Raw genomic sequence first — 24992 nt, 5'->3', positions numbered from 1 at the left:
CAACTGCGTCTGCGCACGTCCTCAAGCCCGCCTTTTCCGGCCGGCTCCTGTGGGCGTGGCGGCGCTGGCAAGATGGCGGCGCCCGAGAATATGCTGTTTTCGGAGAAGCTGAGGTGAGCTGGGTTAGGAGAGATGAGCTGAGAGAAAAGGGGACGAAGCAGACCGAGGCTGGGCATGGAAGATGTGCAAGCATGAAGTAAAGGGGAGCTGGGCCAAGCAGACGAGCCACCGCAGCAGCTCTATCCTTTCCCTGGGCGCGCCTGAATTACCAATTGGGCATCTGTGGGCTCAGGGAGGCGAAAAGGGGAGCAGAGGGGCATGGAGAAGACCTGCCGTGTGCGCATGGGATGGCGAGGAGGTGGTAAAGGCATGTTCTGTAATTAAAACACGGGAAGCAAGATTTCACTGTTGGAGTTCCTGTCACTGGGCGCGGAGGAGAAGGGAGCTCAGGCAGCGCTGCAGTTGCGGCCGCTGACGCTGGAGTGTGTGTCTTGTGTTTTTCCAGCCACAAAAAGTACAGGGCCGCCCTGAAGAAGGAGAAACGAAAGAAACGGCGACAGGAACTCGCTCGACTGAGAGACTCTGGTAATGGACTTACTTATCTTGTTTTCTGTGTATCAAATTGCCCCCGCTACTCCCGTCCAAGTACTGTTATCTAATATATAGTTGCTTGTGGCCACGACCCCTCAAAAAGTTGTTAGACCCATATCAGAAACAATGGTAAAAGTACTTACTCAAGAGGGGGAAGAAGTCATGGTGAATCATCACCCACTGATTACGTGGAAGTATTTATAAAGTATCTAATATTACAGGTGCAGGCATCATGAATTACAGCAGCTAGCACAGCCTTTGCACATAGTAAGTATTCGGCGAATATTTTTCTTTGTAAAACCAGCAGGATTTGAGGGGTTTAGACATTTTGCAAGTTTTTCTCAAACTACACTAACGTGAGAGACCCCTTGTTGATCTTATTTAAATACATACAGATGAAATTAATTATGAAACTTACTTGGTTTTTGGTTTGGCCGCACTGCGTGGCATGTGGGGTGTTAGTTTCCGCACCAGGGATGGACCCCATGTCCCCTGCAGTGGAAATGCGGAGTCTTAACCACTCGACCGCCATCCCTATATCTACATTTATGTAATGTTAGGGATGATGGGAAACATATGCACAGGACATTAATATGGTACTGAGTGAAGTTTGGAATGCTACTACTACTATTGCCATGTGGTTATTTATCACTTTTTCTTCCTATTAAAATACTGTGGGAACCTTCATCTGTACTGGCGGTGGTGTCGTTTGGCCCTCACATGGCAGAATCTAATGTTTATTTATTAAACCTACCTGTTTAATGACCTTAGTTGTAAAGTTATATCATAGTAATAAATGCACATGGAAGCACTGAAATCACACAAGAGTGCTGAGTTATAACGGTTTGTCATGTACATTAACCAGAATATGCCTAGTAAATTATCCTGGACAATTCTTGAAGTCCACAGACCATGGCCTCAAGAAACCAGGATTTTGGGGCCTTAAGAAAAATAGCCATAGAGGTTTTGTTTATCATTAGAGTTGCCCAGAAACTGTTTGAGTAGCAATACTTGGGATATTTAGAATGAAAGGAACAGTGCATTGCCCTGCAGCCTGTATTACTATCTCTTTTTTAATTCAAAACTGGTCCCACTTGAGATAGGATAAAACATCAGGGATAAAAGGAGAAACAGGGTAGATTGGTATTATTGATGCCCTTAGTAATTCTCTACCCCCTTTAAAGTTCTTGGTTTCCTTACTATGCTAACCTGTTTTCTTGGAACATGCCCCAACTTTTTAAGTCTTTCTCTTTTTCTTTACATACTTCAATTCCAATGTATTGCATTGATATTTTTTATTCCCTTTTAACTTTTTAAAGTGCATTTGGAGTGAGCCTCTATGAGTAGGCAAGTGGATGTGTCCTTTGGCAGTTTAGTCAGTTGAAGGATGCAGCTCACTGGTCTGCTCATGATTATATATGGTTAATGGCTGAGCCACAATGAAGCACTTGCCTCTGGATGACTGCTGCTGCTTTGGCCTACTCCAGCTCACAATTTTTTACTTGGTGGTGCTTCATGAATACTGTGGTCAACTAAACACTGCTGTGGGTTGTAGCACACTTGGATGGCCAAACATTACCCAGAAGACTACAATACAGAAATATTCTGTAAGAATTGCTCTAGAGTGAATTGGCAAGTGATTGGTAGAAATTTCTGGATTATCAACCTCTCTATTACAGGTAGCTTCTTTAGCACCCAATTCTACTTGAAATAACCTGAAATAAGCTGCATTATCAGAAATTAAGGTGACATGAAGGAAAAAAGGAAGCTGGAAAACTGTAGAATGACTCCACATATACTTACATGTATAAAACAGTTAGATACACACTTGCCCCTTGAACAGCGTGGGTTTTGAACTGCGCACATTCACTTACATGTGGATTTTCTTCAGTAGTAAGTACTGTTGTACTACGTGGTCTGCAGTTGGGTGAATCCAAGGATGCAGAACTGCTGATATGGAAGAACTGCGAATGTGGAGGGCTGACTTTAAAGTTATACATGGATTTTCAACTGCATGGAGGGCCAGTGCCTGTAACCACTGCATCGTTCAGTGATTCAGTACTGTAGTTATCTAGGACTAGGTGAGCCTTTGGTTAGACCTATACTTAATATGGGCTTCCCAGGTGGCTCAGACAGTAAAGAATCTGTCTGCAGTGGGGGAGACCCAGGTTTGATCCCTAAGTCGGGAAGATCCCTTGGAGAAGAGAATGGCTACTCACTCCAGTATTCTTGGTTCGAAAATTCCAGGGACAGAGGAGCCTGTCGGGCTATAGTCCATGGGATCAAAAAGAGTTGGACACAACTGAGTGACTAACACTTTTCACTTTTTAAATACTTAATGTATGTGACAGACAGTATCTTTTTCCTTTTAGCCTGAGATCTTCTGTTATAGTTCCTTAAGATCACTTCAGTTTTCCTCCTTTTTTCTCCCCACAAATTTAAATTTTGAGAAGAGCATATACATTTTTATTATATTAGGACTTATTTTCCCATGTTTTTATTTTGAAAATGTTCCAATGTGCAGAAAGTCGAAATTTACAGTAGACATCCATGATGTACAGTAGACATCATGAACCCTTTGCCTAGGTTTGTCAAGTGTTAACATTTTGCCTTACTTTCTCTGTATATAGATAGACACATATGTACAAATTTTTTCTGAACCCTTTGCATGTCAGTTGCATATACGTAGCCCTCACCCCTAAATACTTAAGCCTGCATCTCTTAAGAATAAGGCCACAGGACAACATTTCCTTCCCTAAACAGGGCTCCTAACGTCATGCCCTCCCTCCCACTTGCCAGGGAACTTTTTTTGATGAGCTCCTCTATTTTTTTCTACTCTTTTGATGTGTGCTCTCCACACATGGTTAATTCAGAATAAAGCTGACTGTGGATCGATTGAAAAAAAAAAAAAAAAAAAGAATAAGGCCACAATACTAAACAAATAAAGGAATAGTAATTCAGCAATATGATATACAGACCATATGAAAACTTTCCCAGTTCAAGTTTGATTATTTTGAAAAGCTCAAGCCAGTTGTTTTGTGGAATGCTCTGCATTCTAGATTAGTATGTCTTCTCCTGAGTAGCTTCAGGTACACTCTGTGGAAAAATACTACATAGCTGATGCTGTATAGCTCTCATTGCATACATCTGGGGGCCTCTCATGTCAAGTTGTTCCACTCCTAGTGATACGAAGTGTGGTCAAAGTGTTGCCAATCAGATGGCTCCACTGTAATAGATATTTCCCCCTTTGTAATTAGTATTCATCTGTAGGCTGGTATTTTGAGATAGTGTAAATAAATATCCTCTTCCCAACAGTTAGTTCCTACAGTGGGGTACAGCAGTGAGGACTATTCTACTTAAGTCTTGCTACATTTTTCAGTTGCCATTCTTCTATAAAGATGGATATTCCCTCCCAAATCTCACCATTTTAGGGGGTGTCAGTTTAATGTGTTAATCTGCTACCATTATTGTTCTTTTCAGTGTTCACATTGTTCCAATTTGGGCGGCTGGGGCCCTTTATTGTTAGAAAGTTTTAAAAAGAGGTTTGTACCATAATTGTAAAGATAAAAAATTGTATATAATTTTTTTCCTGAATTATTGACCAAGGCTTTGTAATACATGGATAGAGTCCTAAAACATTTACATTCCTTCAGGACTCTCACAGAAGGAAGAGGAAGAGGAGGCAGTGACAGATGCTTTGACTGAAGAACAAGAAGAAGAAGAGAGGCTGTTGGAGAGAGAGAGGTCAGCACTGATTGAAGCTCTTTCTGCAAGCCCAGTTCTTTTACTTGAATATTCTAAGTCTGCACTAACTAGGACAGGTCTTCTTTACACAATCTTATACAAAATAGATCTTGTAAAATACCCTGGATAAGCTGTTTAAATCTCTAGTTGATGGGCTGAAACAAGATGTTGTCTTTAAAAAAAGTTTTTTCACTCTTTTTGCTAATTTGTAAATGTTTTTTGAAAAAAAAAAATTCAGATAATTAGTAAGTGTAAACAGTGAAAAGACTTCAATAAACTCCACATACCTAAAGATAGCCACTGTTAAGGTAAGAAAGAAACTGTAGATGAATATATATATGTATTTCTTTCGTGGGATGATATTTATACATATTTTTCTATAGATTGCTTTTTTCCACTAAGTGTATAGGACATTTACTTCAGTGTTGATACAAAGATCTAATTCAACCATTTCAGTAGCAACACAGTCTCCATCATATGACTAGCATAATTTATTCCCTATTCATAATTTATAGTTCTCTACTGATGAATGTTTAGTTCTCGAAAAAAATATTATTTACTGTTAAATCACATTCACTTACCATGGTACTATTAATTTACTGTCATTTACTATTTGTTATTTATTTACACTCAGGCTTTTTACTATTATTAAAAAAAAGTTGCAGTGAGTATCCATGATTATATATCCTTGGTATTGTCCTATTATTTCCTTAGAAAAATGCTGAGAGGAAAAGTGCACATAAAATGCACTTTTATGCAGGTAGAAAGAGTATCCCGGGTTGCAGTTTGCCACCTTGCCAAGAGTGAATCAAGGTGCCCATCTCTCTATACTGTCACTCACAATAGGCATTATCAATTCTTAAAACTCCTATAGTAAAAGTTATTTCTCATCATTTCAAATGTACATTTTAAAAAAACTTTCATTAGAGTACAGTTGATTTACAATGTTGCATTACTTTCTTCTGTATAGCAAAGTGAATCAGTTGTATGTATACTTATATCCACTCCTTTTTTAGATTCTTTTCCCATATATGTCATTACAGAGTATTGAGTAGAGTTCAGATATATACTACTTAATTCGTAGGTTGAGTATCTTTTTATATAATATCCATTTGTAGATGGCTTAAACCTTTCTCTTTGGGGATACATTTTTTTTGTTATGTAGGCAGTGTTATTATTAGTCCTATATCTATCATGTGTGTGATGTATATGTTCTTCATTTGTCATCAGTCCTAACTTAGATTCTAGTAGTTACTTAATTTGATTTCCATGTTGTCAATTTCATCATGATATCTGGCCTTGCTGTCTGACTTTAAAAGGCCTTCCCCAGCACAAGATGACAAAAATATTCTGCTCTTTTTTTATTTTGGTATTTTTCAGGGAGTGTTTTGTTTTCTGGGCTTTTTTAAAAAGTGGTACACAGTAATAGGAATTTGCTTAATGCTACTCAACTGTACACTTAAATGGTAAGGCTTATATATACTTTGCCACAACAAAAAATAAATAATATTTTAAAGGAAAAAAAACTTGATAGACCCTCTCCAGCTAGTTAGTGTGTTCACTGGTAATGTTGCTTCTTTTCTTGTAATTAATTCCTATTACCTACCTAAGCACATAAGTAGGTGGAAGCATCAAACTGCTGGGGGAAAAAAAAGGTAGTAGTGACGGGAAACATGGAGTTGGATTCAGCCAGATCTGCATTCCATTCTTGGCCCTGCTACTTACTAGCTCTATTCAGGTTGCTTAATCTCTCTAAGCTTCGATTTCCTCACCCTAAATAGGAACATAAACAGGGACTTTCCTGGTGGTTCAGTAGTTAGGACTTCCTGGTTGGGGAACTAAGATCCTGCATGCTGCATGGCGTAGCCAAAAAATATAATAATAATCATAGTGCCTACTACATAGAATTGAGCAGATTGAATGAGATTAATGAGGTGGTAAGTGTATAGTGCTTAACATAGTGTGAGCAAATAGGAGATGCTATAATAACTCTGGTTGTTCTTATTAGAGATTTCTGTTAAGATGAAGATAACATGTATATCATGAAATAGGGAAGTCTTTTTTTTTTTGCTTCCCCATTGACTTAGGTGCTTCTTTTAAACCACATACATGTGTCTTCATACTCCATTATTATTTGTTTATTCCTGTAAGAGTTGCATAATACTTTACTGTTGAAAAGCAGGATAATTATTTGAAAATACTGCACTTCATGAATCAGAGTTCTGCACACTGAAACATCTACATATACCCCATGACATATACAGAAACGCTGGCATATGCAGCATGCCAGTCTCTACCATGGCTAAAAGATGGGTTCCTGGAATCTGTAGTAGGAAATGGAATACTTTCTCCCATCGAGTATTTGAAATTGTGATTGGGTCCCCAGACTAGACATAAAACCTTATTTAACTCCTGATGTCTCTGAAGTAATATAGCACAGTTTCTCATATTTCATTTTCCTTTTACAAATTCAGTGGGACAGTATACAGTCTAGGTTTGAAACACCAAATTGGCTAATAAAGTTTTGAAATATAACCTGTCTTTAAGTTGGAAACTTGTAGTATTGGATATCTGAGATACCATTGTAATACAAGATCACTCTTTTATAACTGGTCATTTCTAAGCATAAACTAGACACTGACTCATTTTTTTTTTTTAACTCCTTGTCATCTTTTCTTAAAACCTGTAGCTTTATTTTAAAGACCTGATCACAATATAGTTCTCTTTTGCTTGAGGCAAACCAAGTCTCTGAACTGTAAAGAGTAGCAGTCCAAGGGTTTAGAGCAGGAGATACCAGGTTTTTGTCATGCTACAATCCTGCGTTTGGCACTTTGAAAATGCATGGAATAGGAAGGGTAATACTTTCTGAATGAAAAGCTGGATGTTACTCACTTATTGGCACCTAAAGGTTCGTGACATTTGTACAGGACACGGGTCAAGACCATCCCCAAGAAAAAGAAATGCAAAAAAGCAAAATGGCTATCTGAGGAAGCCTTACAAATAGCTGTGAAAAGAAGAGAAGCGAAAAGCAAAGTAGAAAAGGAAAGATATACCCATTTGAATGCAGAGTTCCACAGAATAACAAAGAGAGATAAGAAAGCCTTCCTCAGCGATCAATGCAAAGAAATAGAGGAAAACAACAGAACGGAAAAGACTAGAGATCTCTTCAAGAAAATTACAGCTACCAAGGATACATTTCATGCAAAGATGGGCTCAATAAAGGACAGAAATGGTATAGACCTAACAGAAGCAGAAGATATTAAGAAAAGGTGGCAAGAATACACAAAAGAACAATACAAAAAAGATCTTCACAGCACAGATAATCACGATGATGTGATCACTCACCTAGAGCCAGACATCTGGGAATGTGAAGTCAAGTGGCCTTAGTAAGTATCCCTATGAACAAAGCTAGTGGAGGTGATGGAATTCCAGTTGAGCTATTTCAAATCCTAAAAGATGATGCTCTAAAAGTGCTGTACTCAATATGCCAGCAAATTTGGAAAACTCAGCAGTGGCCACAGGACTGGAAAAGGTTAGTTTTCATTCCAGTCCCAAAGAAAGGCAATGCCAAAGAATGCTCAAACTACCGCACAGTTGCACTCATCTCACATGTTAGTAAAGTAATGCTCAAAATTCTCCAAGCCAGGCTTCAGCAATATGTGGATCGTGAACTTCCAGATGTTCAAGCTGGTTTTAGAAAGTCAGAGGAACCAGAGATCAAATTGCCAACATCTGTTGAATCATCGAAAAAGCAAGAGAATTCCAGAAAAACATCTATTTCTGCTTTATTGACTATGCCAAAGCCTTTGACTGTGTGGATCACAATAAACTGTGGAAAATTCTGAAAGAGATGGGAATACCAGACCACCTGACCTGCCTCTTGAGAAACCTGCATGCAGATCAGGAAGCAACAGTTAGAACTGGACATGGAACAACAGACTGGTTCCAAATAGGAAAAGGAGTACGTCAAGGCTGTATATTGTCACCCTGCTTATTTAACTTCTATGCAGAGTACATCATGAGAAACACTGGGCTGGAGGAAGCACAAGCTGGAATCAAGATTTCCAGGAGAAATATCAATAACCTCAGATGTGCAGATGACAACACCCTTATGGCAGAAGGTGAAGAACTAAAGAGCCTCTTGATGAAAGTGGAAAGTGCAAAAGTTGGCTTAAAGCTCAACATTCAGAAAACTAAGATCATGGCATCTGGTCCCATCACTTCATGGCAAATAGATTGGGAAACAGTGGCTGACTTTATTTTTTGGGGCTCCAGAATCACTGCAGATGGTGATTGCAGCCATGAAATTAAAAGATGCTTACTCCTTGGAAGGAAAGTTATGACCAACCTAGACAGCATATTAAAAAGCAGAGACATTACTGTGTCAACAAAGGTCCATCTAGTCAAGGCTATGGTTTTTCCAGTAGTCATGTATGGATGTGAGAGTTGGACTATAAAGAAAGCTGAGCACCGAAGAATTGATGCTTTTGAACTGTGGTGTTGGAGAAGACTCTTGAGAGTCCCTTGGACTGCAAGGAGATCCAACCAGTCCATCCTAAAGGAAATCAGTCCTGGTTGTTCATTGGAAGGACTGATGTTGAAGGTGAAACTCCAAATATTTTGGCCACCTGATGCAAAGGGCTGATTCATTTGAAAAGACCCTGATGTTGGGAAAGATTGAAGGTAGGAGGAGAAGGGGATGACAGAGGATAAGATGGTTGGATAGTATCACCAACTCAATGGACATGAGTTTGGATAAACTCCGGGAGTTGGTGATGGACAGGGAGGCCTGGTGTGCTGCGGTCATGGGGTTGTAAAGAGTCGGACATGACTGAGTGACTGAACTGAACTGAAACATCACTGTGGCCAACCTAAAGAGAAAGCTAAAGTGTCATTGTTTTGTCTAAAGATGTTACAGTTAGGAAATATAGAAGTAATGATTTTACACTGTTTCCCTCTAGGAGGATAGTTGCTAAAATGCAGTGCTTTTCCAAGATCACTACTCATGTATCCTGGTCCTCTTACCTCCACTTAACTGCTTTCTAGAAAATAGCTTTCATGGTACTTTCATCATTCACAAAATGTCATTTTACTTTCATATATGTGTGGATGTATTTGTGGATTAGCGCCCATTCCTTTTATTTGATCACATCATTACATCAATAGGCAAAAATTACATGAGGAATGGTTGCTGCGGGAGCAGAAGGCACAAGAAGAATTCAGAATAAAGAAGGAAAAGGAAGAAGCAGCTAGAAAACGGCAGGAGGAACAAGAGGTATGGTATTAATCAGATAACCAGTTAACTAACTAGTTAACCAAAACAACTCTCAGTAAGAGTTACATACCTTGAACTTTAGAAACCAGATGTTGGGGCTTCTCTGGTGGTCCAGTGGCTAAGACTCTGTGCTCCCAATTCAGAGGGCCTGGGTTTGGTCCTTGGTCAGGGAACTAGATCCTGCGTGCTGCAACTGAGACCTGGTGCAGCCAAATAAAAAAGGGGGAGGGATGTTACTCATTTTACCACTGTTAACATTTTTCATTTATTTGCCCCATTTGGCAAATGTTTTAAAAACATGAGTCTGAAAAAAAATTACCTTTCTTCTTTTTTTTTTTTCCCTCTGTAAAGAGAAAATTAAAGGAAGAATGGGAAGAACAGCAGAGAAAAGAGAGAGAAGAGGAGCAGCAGAAGCTACAGGAGAAGAAAGAAAGAGAGGTGATTCCTGTCACAGGAGGATAAACGCACTGCGTATCCTCTTAGTGGGTGGATGGGGCGTATGATGGGGTGGAAGAATAAGCTATAGGCATATCAGGGTTTGAGCTTGGTTTTTTCTTTAGGAAGAGTCATGTTTTTAGTTTAGATATACACTAACATTTTCTTATGATGCTTTTCTCTGGGTGTTTGCTGTGGCAGATGCCTTAAATTAAGGTTTTTTTCCCCAACTTTACCTATCTTATCCTATATACTAGGGATTGGCCAGCTTTTTCTGTAAAGGGTCAGAGTAAATATTTCAGGCTTTGTGGTCTCTGTTGAAAACATCCAACAGTCCCAGTGTCCCATGAAAGCAGCCATAGGTAACATGCAAATAAAGGGTTGTGGCCAAATTCCAATAAAACCTTATTGTTTTATTGATAAAAACAGGAAGCTGACCCCTGCTTTACACTTTGTACCACTCCACAGCAGACGGTGTTTTTCTGAGGTTTTGTTGTATATGGGTTGATTTACTATTGGGTGAATACTATTTTTTATAGTTTCCACCTTTGTTTGATTCATAAGAGACTTCACCACTTTGGACATGTCACCAAGAACTAATAGATTGAAAGAAATCATGAGCTCAAGTATCAAGAGATTAGCAAATATTTTTTGTTATTAAGTTTTGACTTCTTTTCTAACTTGTGCTCTAAAGGCAGTTGTAAATAACATCGTTGCTCACACGAAAAAAGAATCTTAAGGTATTTGTATATATCTGTATCTTCTAGGATTGTTTTTAAAGATTGCTTTGGTCTATTTTGCTGCTATTCCTTAACAGTGCATTTATTTCAAAGATATCACAGCTCATCTTTCCTTCACTGATTCATCAGGATGTATCTTTTCTGTGATATTGCTACATTTGAATAGCATAAAATTGGGTAATCACCTGCTGGTGGGAAAAATGCATTTGTTTACATCCTAGTCATAATGGGGTAGAAGCAACCTTTGTTTCTTGTGTCTCAGGCCATCAGTTAATTCCAGTGTAAATTTTAAAAACCCTTACTTGAGTACTGCTTTCCAGATGAGGCAAGATCATGCTAGGTTTTTAGGGGGCAGGAAAATTGTTTGGAGTGTGTCATATTTTTTTTTTTTTTAGGGAGAGAGTAATAAATTTCTATTTTAACAGTGGATTGTTTTTCAATTGAGGTCTTTTCTGGCACCAGATAAATGCTAAAGTTTTTGTTTCAAAGAAAGTCTGGTGAGACATAAGGAGAAGTGGGTAAAATGAAGTCAATTCTAAGCATATATAAAGGGATCTGCATTCTGAGTTTTCTGCTGTGAGCTAGATAGATGCTTCTCTGGGATTGGAGATAGGGCAGCTATAAAGATCTGTATTCATTGCGTTCGGTTTCTTGATGGGGAAACTGAATGAGAAGTAACCAAAAAGATCATTTTAGGTGCTTTAAGGTAATGGTATGTGGTATAAAGAAAGAAAGCAGGTCACATGACAGACTGATTGCGGTAGGAAACTACATCTTTCAGTTGATTGCCTGTCAAGGAAGACTGCTCTGAGGAGGTGCCGATGTGTGAACTGACAGCTGAGTGTAGAGATCTTGGGGAGAAGGGTTCCAGGCAGAGGCAGGGAAGTCTGAGCCTGGAGCTGAAAGGAGGTCAGGGTGCCTAAATCCTAGAGACCAAAAAGAGGACAATGGCAGAGGTGGGCCCAAGTTCAGGAGGGTAGGCAGGGTCATTCGTGTAAGGCCTCCTGGGTGGGAAGGAGGAGTTTGGATTTTACCTGAAGTGTCATGGGAAGCCATTAAAGGGTTTTGAAGCAGGGACTGACTTCATTTAATTTATATCTTTACCTTTAACAGATCATTCTAACTTTTGTATAAAGAATAGCGGGTGGCGGTTGGGAGTGATGACCAAGGAGGCAAGAGTAGAACTGTGGCTCCAAACAGGACATGATGGTGGTTTGGATGACAGTTGATGCTTAATACAGAGAAGTACACAGATTTGTAATGAGTCGTGGCAGTTAGCGGAACTCTAGCTGGTAGGCTGAATGGGCAGGAAGGGGAAAGGAGGAGAAGAGAATTCAAGCCATATGTTTTTAATTTGAGCATGTAGGCACATGGCAGCTCTGTTTGAGATGAGGCATTTAGATGGGTGAGGGGTAGGGAAAAGTAGAGTTCCATTTTGAGCACATTGAGTTACTAAGGACCCTTACATGGCCAGGTAGTTAATCAAGTAAGCAGCTAGACATATGAGTCTTCTATGTATTACTTTAAGGAGCTAGGGAAAAGTCTGTCAAACATAATTTAAAGCTTATTTAAATGCCAAGGAGGTAAAATTTTACTGGCATAGTGCAGAACTGTGATACTGCCTTATCAGAAAGTTTGAGATTTTTCATCAATCCCAGTTCCTACTGTTCATATCATAATGTAGCATCTGCTAAGTGTTTGTGATGTTTCAGCTACCATTGTCTTTTATGATATTCACTAGTACCTCACCTTAAAAACTAGAATGTGGAATGTATGTTCAAATCTGCTAAATATTACTCTTACTGAAACTATTAGAAGACTATGTTTTGAAATGTTAGCTGTTTAATGTCCTAGTTGAATGAAGATTCTCAGCTGTATGTCTTTGAAAGCTTTTCAGAAGATCATGCTATAGAAAGCAAATTACAACCTGAAGCCTTTTGTGTGATGGGTTTTTTAAAATTGTTATACATGAGATTCTTAACCAGATAAACCAGATATGACTTACCGACTTCGAGGTTTTCATTAGTCCTATGTTTGCACCATTTGTAGGAAGCTGTGCAGAAGATGCTGGAGCAGGCTGAAAATGAGGTATTTTCAAAACCTTTCATTAACAATTTGAGGCCAATGAACATTTCTTTAAAAACACTACTTCCAGTAATGTTAATTTTGTGGTAAGTTACGTAGATCCCGTCTGAATGTGGGATTCACACCTGAGGCTCTGTGATTTGTACAACAGCAACAACAAAAGTGAATTGATGAACAAAAGCAAAAATCACCCCTGTGGACTGGACTTGTTTATAGTCCTTAAAGAATGTATAATCAGCCTCACACATTTTTACACCCAGATGGATGTTTTAACTTGATTCAGAGTAAATCAAGGGATAGTTCCCTAACAAGTCCTTTGACTCTTTTCGGAATCAGTGGACAGAAGGGAAACCTTGGTGAGTGCTCCTGGTGGCCGAGGCAGTGCCTGATGCTGGACAGTGCCCAGGAGCCAGGAGAGACATAGCCCCTATCTCATGACAGTTGTTTGTAGAGTCTCGATTGTGTGGCACAACTTAAATGTGTATATTTTTACAGGAATCTGTTTTTATTTTTGACTGAAATATTTGAATACCTTTTAAACATTTAATTCTTTGTGGATTTTTACATCAAATAAAGTTACGGTTATTTTCAACAGTTGGAAAATGGTGCCACATGGCAAAACCCAGAACCACCCATGGAATTAAGAGTAATGGAGAAAGATCGAGCTAATTGTCCGTTCTACAGTAAAACGGGAGCGTGCAGATTTGGAGATCGGTAACCAATTTTGTTTTATTGTGTCAGAGTTAAGTGACTCAAAACATCAAGGTTTCCAAGTTCCCATTTGGGGAGCGGCACGGGCTGGAGTTTGAAATGTTCACGTTCAGTCAGGCTTCTGCTATGTTCTTGCTGCTGCTCTAGTTCCCCAAGCTGGGTGTCCCCTGCTCCCTGACACCCGCCTCCCCGCCCGCCCTGGGTGGGTTGGTCCAGTTCTCTGGCAGGGCTTCCTTTTCATTCCTCCCACAGCTGTCTGAGGACCTTTCACTTTTGTTTTCTTCCTGCGCTTGAATTGGTCCACATGGGTGAACTGGGATGAGGAAATCTATTTCAAAAGACTGGAGCAGCCTGGCTTTATTTTTTGAATGGCAAACACTGTGCATGAAGGAGGCTTTAAAAACTGGCATGCCCAAAGGGATGTCTATGAAAGACAGGATCTGAGTGAGCAGAGAAAAATTCTAGTGCACATTCTCAGTCTGCTCTGATTGAGGAACAGACGCAGGGTTCAGCATCTGGCTTTAGTGGCTATAGCAGTGAGAAAGTTACTTAAGCCCTTAGTGCCTTAGATTCCTCATCTGTAAAATGGATATTAAAAGTAGTACCCCCCCAACCCCAAGGCAGTTGTGAGGCTGAAATGAGTGAATTCAGGGAAGGCAGGTCTACAGGTCAAATGTGGCAGGCCCATGGCAAGCGCGGAGTGTTTGCTGATAATTTCTTTTTGTTACTGTTGCCATTATTCTCTGAGACCCTCTGGTTCCCTGCCTCTTTTGGATCAATGATTTTAAAACAGGACATTCACCTAGAAAACTAAGTGTTGATGTTTTGATTCATTTAGCAAATATTTAAATATCAACTGTATGGCAGGCAATGGTGATTTTTATAATTTGGCTTGTTTATGAATGAACAACTTAAAGTGGATAAATAATTCATAATGGTGAATAAATCCATCTGAGGCAAAATCTAATTATTTTCATTCTGCACAAGAAAAGATCTAATTATATCTTAGTGTCCTATTCATCATAAAAAGGGATATGAATTGGCAAATTCGTATGTATTTAATGAGAAACTGTATGTTGTCTCTCGTGCTTATTTTATTCATAAAACTATACATGCTGTAAGTTTTATTTCCTTCTTTGAAAATATGAACCTTCTCTAGCTTTCTCTTTTAAAATTTAAGCCATCACATCATTTTACATTTTTTAAGAACAGTGGTTCTCAACCCTGGATTCCGACTAGAATCATCTAAAAAGCTTGAAAAAAATTACGTCTTATCTCAAATTAAGTAAATCAGAGTTTTTGAGACTTGGGCACCCTAATTTTTGAAATGTGTTCAGGTATTTTTAATGTGCCCCAGGATTGAGAGTCACTGATATAGGATTTGTGACTCCTTTTATGTTTTATAGTTGGGATGCTATATGCCCAGAATATCTGTGAAAGTATTCACAGAATCCGGTCAGTAGTGAAAGCCTCCTCTTGAGGAACTGGGCTTCTTAGGAAAAGGAAGAGAGAAAGACTTTATCCCCCTTCGTACCCTTAGAAATGTTTCCCAAATGTATGTTTAATTTCATCAAAGCAGTAATGATTGATGTAAAACATCCCCACCAAAGAAAAAAATGTACAGCGAATTACCTTTGAAAGACAACTGAGACTCAATATGAGTTCACATTTGCATTGGCAGCGGGAGTGGGGTGGGGGTGGTTGTTGAACCAAATTGTATGTAAAGTTTCCAAGTTGCAGAATTCCTCATTTATGATATATCTCAAACATTTCCTTACATGTGAAGGCTTGCAGTCATTGGATTCTGGATTCTTCTTCTGTTGGGCATAGGTGAGAGAAGGGAAGATGTCCTAAATGGTTTCAGGAAATTGGTTGACAGGACTTAATTGTGAAAAGGGGAATGGACTGTCAGGCGCTCAAAACTCAGCCCTGAGAGCCATTTCAAGGACATATTGACAGTAGTCAGATTAGTTTGTGAAGATTTCTTAATATTTTCATAGGCATGTGACATTTCACCATCACAACTATCAAAAAAAGTATGAGATTGATTTGGATATTTTCATCACTCAGGTGATGAGTTGTGAAATAAGATTCTGTGAAACTAGCAGTTACTAAATCCAGTACCGACCCTTCAAACAAAGATGCTGCTCCCCTTTCACAGAGAGCTCCAGTGTCTTGCTCAAGATCATACAACTGTCCTTCTCTGTTGAGTTCTGTCACACATTCACATAACCTAAGCATCTCTTTGGTCGCTTTGTTTTTGTAATTAGTATAGAATTAAATTCTAGAACCTTTCTGGAGTTGATTTTTCTTAGAGTCACAGCTTGGAGGGGAGCTCAGGGTTTTTTTTTTTTTTGGTCCTTAAAGAACATAATCACTGATGAAAAGTAAAATTCGTTGACCAGTGAGTATACCTCACTTGTTTTCAGAAGTGATTTAAAGAAGGCTCATAGTCTACTACACAGTTTATTAAAATAAATAGAAAGCAAGGAAAGGAGAGGTGCATTACTGTGAATGTACAGTACATTTGACTTTGGAGTTGTATTCATCCCACGCAACAATGAGCTTTGTAGTTTTTACCAAAAAGGAAATGAGTGGGATCTCTGGAAAGACAGATTTTCTAGGCATCAGAGTCTAAATGTTTTCCCATAGAATACTGTATAAAGATACTGAGTAGGAAAGTGGACAGTAACTTTCATGGATATTTTATTAACAGTTGCATATGTAATTTTCATGAGAATATTTCTCACAAAGACCTTCAGTAAATAATCAGAGCCTAACTTTAGTGTGTAACTTTATTCTATAAAGAACAAAGGTAGTGAGTGCCTGGATTCTCCCCTGAGAAGAGAAAAAGAGGCATAGTCAGTTCTACCTGAGGGGGCATTTGGAGACCCATGCCATTTATTGGCTGACCTTCTAGTTAAGGTAATGTCCAACTACCTGATTTGCGGTAGTCTTACTTGATTCAAGGATCTGAGTAATGGGTAAATAATAATAATAATTATTATTAATGGGTAAATAGCATGGCCTAAACCAGGAGTCCCTAGACATGACTGACCTTAAGGACCACGTGTAGAGTTACTTTGAAAACATGGGTTCCCCACTCTTTGAGGTCTGAACAGATTGGTCTAGGGCAGGACCTAAGAAATCTCAGCTCTTCCCAGGTGATTCTAAGAATCACATGGGTTTGGGTACCACAGCTTTAGACTGCCTTCCCAAGTGTCCCTTGTCTTAGCTGAATTTTCAGCATAAGCTGTAGGGTGGCCTTAAATACACTCAGACTATGTGGACTGTCTCCAGGCCAAGTGGGATTTTCCCCTAGATGGGGACTTTGGCACTGTTCCAAAACTCACAAACGTTCATTTGACATCCTGGGTACTAGAGCCCAGTTCATTCAGATATAAGAATCCCATGAGGATTTTAACCTTGTTAAATTGGTTTCTCATTTAATTCTGTATGTGCTTCATACTTGTAAAATTCTGGTTCTGCTAACACTGTCAACCAGGTTGATTCCTTGTTCTTTTTTCTGTGGGCACTTGTCCTTGGGAAGATGGATCTCATAACTAGGTCTTTGGCTGAATAATCTAGGAGAGTCCTTTGAAAACTAGAAAATTTCACATTAATGAGCACTGATGGCACATTTCTGAGTTGGGCATGTTATGTGCAAGGCATTCTATGTTCATTGTCTCAACCAGGTATACAGATTATGTTACAGACAGTGGAAAGTAAACATGAGTTAAACATTCATTTCAGGGCCATTGTTTTTTTTTTTTTTTTTTCCTAACACTTGCTTTGTTCTTCAACTTTTTTTTCTTCAAGAGTTCTTAGGATTTTTTTCCTAAAAATTTTGTTGTAATTTTTAAGCTAGAAATTTAATCAGGAAAATTTGATGATTTTGAATCTTAAACTGTATTTTTTCCCCTCTTCATTTTATTTGAGGAGAAAGAAGTAAATAAGAAAGTAAACTCACATGAAAGATTTTTTTGTAAAAAATTACTCAGTTACAACCCAGTCTAATTTAAACTGTGAAAAGAAAATTGTTCTTCACAATGGTCAACCTCCTTCATAAAAGAGAAATTCTTTAACATTTAGCACATCATATAACACATAAGGGGAGAAGGCAATGGCATCCCACTCCAGTACTGTTGCCGACTGAAGCAACTTAGCAGCAGCAGCAGCATAACACATAAGCAGTGGACTGTCAATTAGCTCAGATCTCTGGGATCTTCTCTCCCCAGCCATGTAACTTGTGTGCTTTTCTAGGCCTCACTTTCCTTCTTTCAAAGTGGAGAAAATACTAGCCCTGGCTGTCATAACAGGTTGTAAGAATCAGAGGAAAGAATATAAAAATGCCATGAAAACTATGAAGTGCATTCCATTTAGCTAAAACTCTCAGAATACTCTGTTCTCTAAGTGTTGGGTTTGTTGGTGACTGTATGAAATCAGGATTGCACTGTTCTCACGTCCTGAGTCCCACGAATGGTGTCTCTGTGCCTGTCATCACTGTCTGTCATGCCCACACAGCTCCTCTTTCCATGTGCTTCCATGTCTGTAAGGCTTTCTAAATTTCAGTAAAAGGCAGCTAAAATGACTCCTGAACTTGGAAATAATTCCCAACTGTACATTTTAATGAGATCCAATATACAGGTCAGCTGTAGAACAGCTTTTGTTAAGTGTTGATATTTAAAGTCTGAATGAGATTTGTCATCTTACAGTTCAGTCAAAACAGCTAAGTTGCTCAAGTCTTTATCTCACAGTTGAATGCAGGTATCTTATCTATAATTTCTCACCATTGGACTGCTGAAGTTTTTCCTTCATATGCAGGTGTTCACGTAAACACAATTTCCCGACATCGAGTCCCACCCTTCTTATTAAAAGCATGTTTACAACGTTTGGGATGGAGCAGTGCAGAAGGGACGACTACGACCCTGATGCAAGCCTGGAGTACAGCGAAGAGGAAACCTACCAGCAGTTCTTGGACTTTTATGACGACGTGCTCCCTGAGTTCAAGAACGTGGGAAAAGTGATCCAGTTTAAGGTGGGCACGAGCAGTACACATGAAGGAGGGACTGGGAAAGCGAGGGTGCAGGCTCTGCCTGTATGTCATGTCCACGCATAAATATGTATATATATATTTTATGGCACACATATATGTGTATGTGCCTGTCTGTCTATATGTATGGGTTTCCCAAGTGGTGCTAATGGTAAAGAACCTGCCTCTCAGTGCAGGAGACATAAGAGATGTGGGTTCAATCCCTGGGTCAAGAAGATCCCTTGGAGGAGGACATGGCAACCCACACCAGTATTCTTGCCTGGAATCCCATGGACAGGGGAGCCTGGCGGCCTACAGTCCATAGGGTTGCACAGGGTCGGACAGACTGAAGCGACTTAGCATGCATGCACATGTATATGTGTGCTGTGGGTATTGGGTCTATGTAGATAGGGGTGCCTGTGTCTGTGTGTATTTGGAATGCAAAGGATTTGCCCAGCCTCAGGAGAGTGCTGATCTATATGATGAAGGAGGGAGAACAGGATGGAAGGGCCTCAACTGGGTCTTTCATGTTTTATGTATTTAAACATGCTCAGTCAAAAGTGGAAAATGTTAGTATTAAATCTGGGTGATGTATATAGGGGCTGATTACTAGTCTCTGTATTTTTTTTCTTTTTTTTAATAGTCTATTTTTATGCATGTGTGAAACATTTCATATCTTTGAACAAAAAAAGGATCAGGTAATTGCCTGCAACACTGCCATGTGCTGAAGTATGCCTTAAATAGATGTGAGCATGGGGTAGTATCTTAATTTTGAAATTTTTGATTGATAACACCTTATGGTAATGTTGGCCTGGACAGAAGTACGTATGATGACTGAGGGCTTCTTTTCCTTAGGTTTTTGTCTTTTTTTTTTTTTTGTAAATCAGTTCTTCATTGCTCCTTAGGTCAGCTGCAACTTAGAACCTCATCTGAGGGGCAATGTGTATGTTCAATATCAATCGTAAGTATTCTGAACATAAACATCTTCACATTTTGTCACAGTACAGTGTTGTGACTTACATTGACATGTGGAATTTTTTTTTTTATAGATTTTATATGCATGGTTTTTTTTTTTTTTGGCCACACTGGGGGGCATGCAAGATCTTAGTTCCCTAACCAGGGATCGAGCTCATGCCGCATGCATTGGAAGCTCAGAGTCTTTAAACCACTTGAACAGAGAAGTCCCTGCATGGTATTTTTAAAAGTGTAAAATATTAGGAGCTGATCCAGAAATATAGAAAAGATTAGACAATTATATATTTGTATTTCACTCTGTGTATACTTAGAGTTCTTAATCTTTTACAATATAGTGAATTTTTTACTTATATAATTTTAATAATTAAAACACAAACTGAAAAGGGATAACCAGAATAGAGAACAGAAAAGTATAAATCGAAAGAGCGAGAAATTAAAGCCCCAAATAATTTCAGTGTGCATTTTGCCTGCTAAGAGAGCAGTTAGTGTGTCATTTCTGCTCGTCATGCTGTATGCCTGCGCAGCGCCATGGCTAATGGGGTAAATTAACCATTGTAATAGGAAGGACAGTGATCTGAGCTGAGAAAGAACAGGCGCTGACAGTGGAAAACACTTCTGCATTTTTTATGGTCCAGTCTTTTGGTTTAAGAAGCTTTGACTCAAGCTGGTTTCCATGCATCAGAATCTCTGAGAGGTTAGTTTAAAAAAAAAAAACAAGTTTCTGAATAAATTGTGAGCTTCAGGAGCTTGAATGCTGTAATGAGGACTCCCTAGGTAGCACAGAAGCAGTGAGCTTGGTGGCCCTCTGGTAAACAAATACAAGAGTTAGTTAACAATAGGATTAATCTACATATTAGAAAGTTACTCTAATAAAGTTACATCCTTTGTGGTTTAAAGGGAAGAAGAATGCCAAGCAGCCCTTTCTCTGTTTAATGGACGGTGGTACGCAGGACGACAGCTTCAGTGTGAATTCTGCCCAGTGACCCGATGGAAAATGGCAATTTGTGGTAAATACAACATGATTTTTTTTCCCCCAACTGTTTCACTGTCATATAAAGTGATATTCTTGGGGGCAGAGGGGAAAGCAACCTTTTAAAGGAGTGGAGATTAGCTTTTGCCTCACCTGGTAGATGAACAGAGATCACTATATAAAGTACATCACATTTTAGACCTGTAACCGACCTTGTGGGTCACTTTATGGATGCAGTGACTAGGGGCATGGTGTATAGGTGACAAAGTCAGTGCTCAAAGTCCTAGGCTCTGCAGGAAGCCTGAGAAGTTGTGTCTGTTGATTGGCTCCTCACTTGAGCTGTTTTTTCTCCCCATCTTTATCCCTAATGAACCTTGTCATCTTTGCCACCTAAAACATTACCTGTAACACTTCCTGCCTTATTGAAATACAAGCTTTTGTGCCTTAGAGATTGATTATAGATTTGGAACCTGGTCAGGGCACATTCAGTCAGACTGACTCATCAGATAGTGGCTGCCGAATCAGGAAATGAGTCAGTCTTTGAGTAGCTGGCAATTTTGAAGGGGTCATTCTGTTGTGATTTCTATCAAATAGGCTTAGCCAAACCATTTATTGTTGAAGTGCCCCGGAAGCTATGAGAGGAGCTGCCAGTGCCTTCGGGGGCCACTTCCCTTACCCTTTGCTTCACTTCGCTTTATACTCGCTTGCTTAAAACCTCCTATTTCAAAATCTGTAATTTATAAAGTCTGAATCTTTGGCAAACCTGGTCTTAATGGATGCTGTCACTTAAAAGTCATGTGAAGCCGGGGGGGGGGGCGGGGCTGGGGGAGGCATTTAGAATTCCTTGCTTTGGCAGGCCAGAAGAACCATTATGCCTTGAAGACTTTGGGACTGAAAGAGATGGCTCTGTTTTCTCCATGAAGGCAGTTACTTGTGTCAGTTCCCAGGAATCCAGTGTGATTTCAGTGAGGTGCTTCTGAGTGTGACTAGTAACTACTGAGCATTTTTTGTGTCTTTATTATTGGATTATTGGCCACACAAATCAAATATGATTATATATCATCTTTGGAGAGATGTCTGTTCAGATACTTTGCCCATTTTTCTTTTGTCTTTTTATTATTGAGTTGTAAGAGTTCTTTGATATATTCTACAGACAGGTCCCTTATTGGAGATATGATTTGCAAATAGTTTCTCCCATTATATAGATTGTCTTTTCACTTTGATGGTGTCCTTTGAAGCACAAAAGTTTTTAATTTTGATGACTCCCAATTCATCTATTTTTTTTTTTTTTTGCTTGTGCTTTGGTATCATATCTAAGAATCCATGTCAGCCCATGCCATGAAGATTTACTTGTATGTTTTCTTCCAATAGCTTACGTTTAGGACTCTGACCCATTTTGACTTTCTGTATATAGTGTGTGGTGTACAGGTATTTCATGTTTAACTCTTTTACATATTTAGATAATTTACTGCTTTTTCAAAAAAGTTTTAAAATCTTCAAGGGATCTCTAAACTGTGCAAGTAGATTGACAAAAATCTTCTGTATTAAAAGCACCTTAAAGCATTAGGCCAGTGTTTATCATCTTCTTGAGATGTAAGAGAATACAGGATCCTCTACTTACAACATGCTCTTTATTTTAGCCAGTGGTTCTGTCCTCCCACCACCATGCCCTCAAAGCATGCTGCCACCAGGACTGCCGACCAGGGCTGGTTCTTCAGTGTTAGTTAGGGATCTACATTGTCTGTCAGCAGGATGGTAAAACAATAGAAAAAATAATAAATAATATGGTTGCCATTGGTTGGGTTGCACTCTACACCATAACCCAGTAGGGGAATGGGACATTCTGGTTAAGTAAAAGTTCTGATCTATTACTTTTCACAGTGCCTTTTGTTAGAGCATTTAATATTTCTGAAATTCAGGGAACCCAAACTGTGAGATCAAAGTATGTAAGGAGAAACTAGTCCTATTACAAGCGAACATCAGAAATGTACCTTGTGAAAAGGATGTAGTGCCAGCAGTAAACGCTGTTTCCTCACTGTGCCATTGCAGGTTTATTTGAAATACAGCAGTGTCCCAGAGGGAAGCACTGCAACTTCCTTCACGTGTTCAGAAATCCCAACAATGAGTTTTGGGAAGCGAATCGAGACATCTACCTATCTCCAGATCGGACTGGCTCCTCCTTTGGGAAGAGCTCAGAGAGGAGGGCGAGGCTGGGCCCCCACGACGACTACTACAGCAGGAGGAGGAGGAGGAGGAGGAGGAGCCCTGGGCTGGCCCACTCCTACAAGAGGAACGGGGAGGCCGACCGGAAGAGTAGTCGTCGTCACGGGGCCAAGAAACCTCACAAACACAGGTCCAGAAGCCGGGGAAGGCACAGTTCCCGAAGCAGAGGAAGAAAAAGGGACCGCATCCGTGGTCGGGGCAGCCGGAGCCACAGCCGCAGGAGCCGCAGCCAGAGCTCCTCCAGGTCCAGGAGCCATGGCGGGAGGAGGTCAGGGAGCAGAGACTGAACTCTTCAGAGCCCCAAATCCAAATAAACTTACTGTGTTTTTCAGTGATTGTACACCTTATTTATTATGGCGGCTACATACTTGGATGGAGGGCTCTCAGCTCATGTGGCTTACCAAGTCTGGCAAAACTGTATGTAGACTGGAACCCTGTTTTAAAATATTTTTATTCTCTGATAATCACAGTGTGTTTAGTATAGAGAACCTAGAAAACGTAAAATGTATACAGCGCCAAAATTACTTATAATCCTGACCCTGAAGATAACCAATTAACACTGCAGCATTACTTTAAGTCTTTTTTTCTGAGTATATGAGTGTGTACACATTTTTTTTACACAAAGATCATGGCTGTAGTTGAAATGTTTTTTTCACACCAAACATTGTCCTGTTTCATTAAGCCCTAGTCTGTTTTACTCACTGCATAGTGTGGATCTATGTTTATTAAGTCATGTCCCTATTGTTGGATTTTTAAGTTATTTTAAGTTTTGCACTATTAAAGAATCCCATGCTATAAACAGTCCTGTGGTGGATTTTCTTAAATACTTTCACCCATTTCTGATCATTGCCTTAGTATAAATTATATCAAGAGAAAGTATTTCCAAATTGCCGTCCATAAAGACTACAAAAAATTTTACGCTGTCAACAATAAATTTTGCTGTTCCTATGCCAAATTACTTTTCCAGTTTACTTTGCCAGTTTGGAAAATTTTTTGGTTTACTTATCTCTGTACATGTAAGCTAAGACAAACACTTTCTGTATTTAATGGGCATTCAGTTTGGTTGTTTGCCCCTTATTGTTGGATTTTTTACATGTTAATAGCTGAACAGTTCTTTACTTTAAAATTCACTTTCTTAAAGTACTAAAGAGTTAGTTGTTTCCCCACCCTCCTCCCCCATAGTTTTCCATTAGGGCATTCATCTATTTTGTATTGTGTTACAGAGTTCATTGCTGAATATGCCAGATGCTAAAGCAATTGATTAAAAAAAAAAAGTGCTCAGAGAAACTTGTTGAAAAAAACATTAGGGAATTCCCTGGTGGTCCAGTGGTTAGGACCCCTAGCTCTCACAGCCAAGGGTTCGATTCCCTGGTTGAGAAACTAAAATCACACAAATTGTGCAGCACAGCCAAGAAAAAAAGAAAAATTGATTTGTTCCAAAATATAAATGCCTAAAAAATTATTGAAAAATTTCTGTAAGTATCTACAGGATTCACTAATACTGAACAGTTCTCACTAAATTCAAAAATTTTCAATCCTTTCCTAAATACAGATGAGATAATAATAAAATGTGGCATTCAAAGCTGAACATTCATTTTAATAGATCAAGAAGGAAAGAACAAGATGAACATCAGCTTGTTTTCAAGGTAATTGACTTCTCCCTCAAGTGTTAATGGGTAGCGTGAGAGGGATGGAAGGAAGTAGTTTTTAAACCTCTGACTGGGTCATTACTCTGTTAAATATCCATCAGTCTTTTGTGTATTCCTTTGAACTTGTATTTTTATAAACTTATAATTTGATTACTATTTATGATTCAAAAATTGCAACTCTACATTGCCAGCTCTACATTGCCATAGGCCTGTTTTCAGTGAAGAGATTACCTGCATTGTTAGAGGCTCTTTAAGTCTACACATACATTTTTTTAATTGCACACATCTTTTATTTTTAGCAGACTAGCAACTTTGATATGGTAGTTGTTTCCTCCTCCTTAAATATCCTTTTGATTATTTTCCTATAAAGATATTTTATTCCAGAAATCAGAGTATACTTTAAAAAAAACTCCACATTATTTTTATGTAACATTTCCTATCTGTAGTTAATAGGCAGCCCCTTAAGTATCAAGATAACCAAAGCTTTGCTTTGGTACTTATACTATGCAGTAATTTGCTTATACCCATCCATCTCAGCAAGTGTGCTAGTACCTCCAGTTCG

General features: G+C 39.1%; 1 protein-coding gene across 1 annotated transcript; it reads left to right on the top strand.

Annotated features, from left to right (window-relative positions):
• The first annotated feature begins 1 nt into the window (after position 1).
• On the top strand, positions 2–23582 carry ZRSR2 (zinc finger CCCH-type, RNA binding motif and serine/arginine rich 2). The gene is made up of 11 exons (XM_019955820.2): positions 2–113; positions 506–585; positions 4245–4335; positions 9502–9610; positions 9962–10048; positions 12835–12873; positions 13466–13584; positions 18406–18619; positions 19519–19574; positions 20486–20595; positions 22608–23582. Exons 1-11 carry the CDS (start codon positions 73–75, stop codon positions 23066–23068), a joined length of 1407 nt encoding a protein of 468 aa, XP_019811379.2. The 5' UTR covers positions 2–72; the 3' UTR covers positions 23069–23582.
• The last annotated feature ends 1410 nt before the right edge of the window (positions 23583–24992 follow it).

The sequence above is a fragment of the Bos indicus genome, chromosome X (genome assembly GCF_029378745.1).
Source record: "Bos indicus isolate NIAB-ARS_2022 breed Sahiwal x Tharparkar chromosome X, NIAB-ARS_B.indTharparkar_mat_pri_1.0, whole genome shotgun sequence".
NCBI classification, from domain to species: Eukaryota; Metazoa; Chordata; class Mammalia; order Artiodactyla; family Bovidae; genus Bos; species Bos indicus.
The sequence above is the reverse complement of the archived record's forward strand: the minus strand, read 5'-3'. Positions and strand labels throughout refer to the sequence as shown.

What these genes read in the sequence shown, in the direction of transcription:
- ZRSR2 (XM_019955820.2), top strand. Translation starts at nt 73, where the DNA reads ATGGCGGCGCCCGAGAATATGCTGTTTTCGGAGAAGCTGAG. An exon ending in GTGTATGTTCAATATCAATC is followed by an intron (nt 19,575 to 20,485) that starts GTAAGTATTCTG and finishes TGTGGTTTAAAG; the next exon opens with GGAAGAAGAATGCCAAGCAG. An exon ending in ATGGAAAATGGCAATTTGTG is followed by an intron (nt 20,596 to 22,607) that starts GTAAATACAACA and finishes GTGCCATTGCAG; the next exon opens with GTTTATTTGAAATACAGCAG.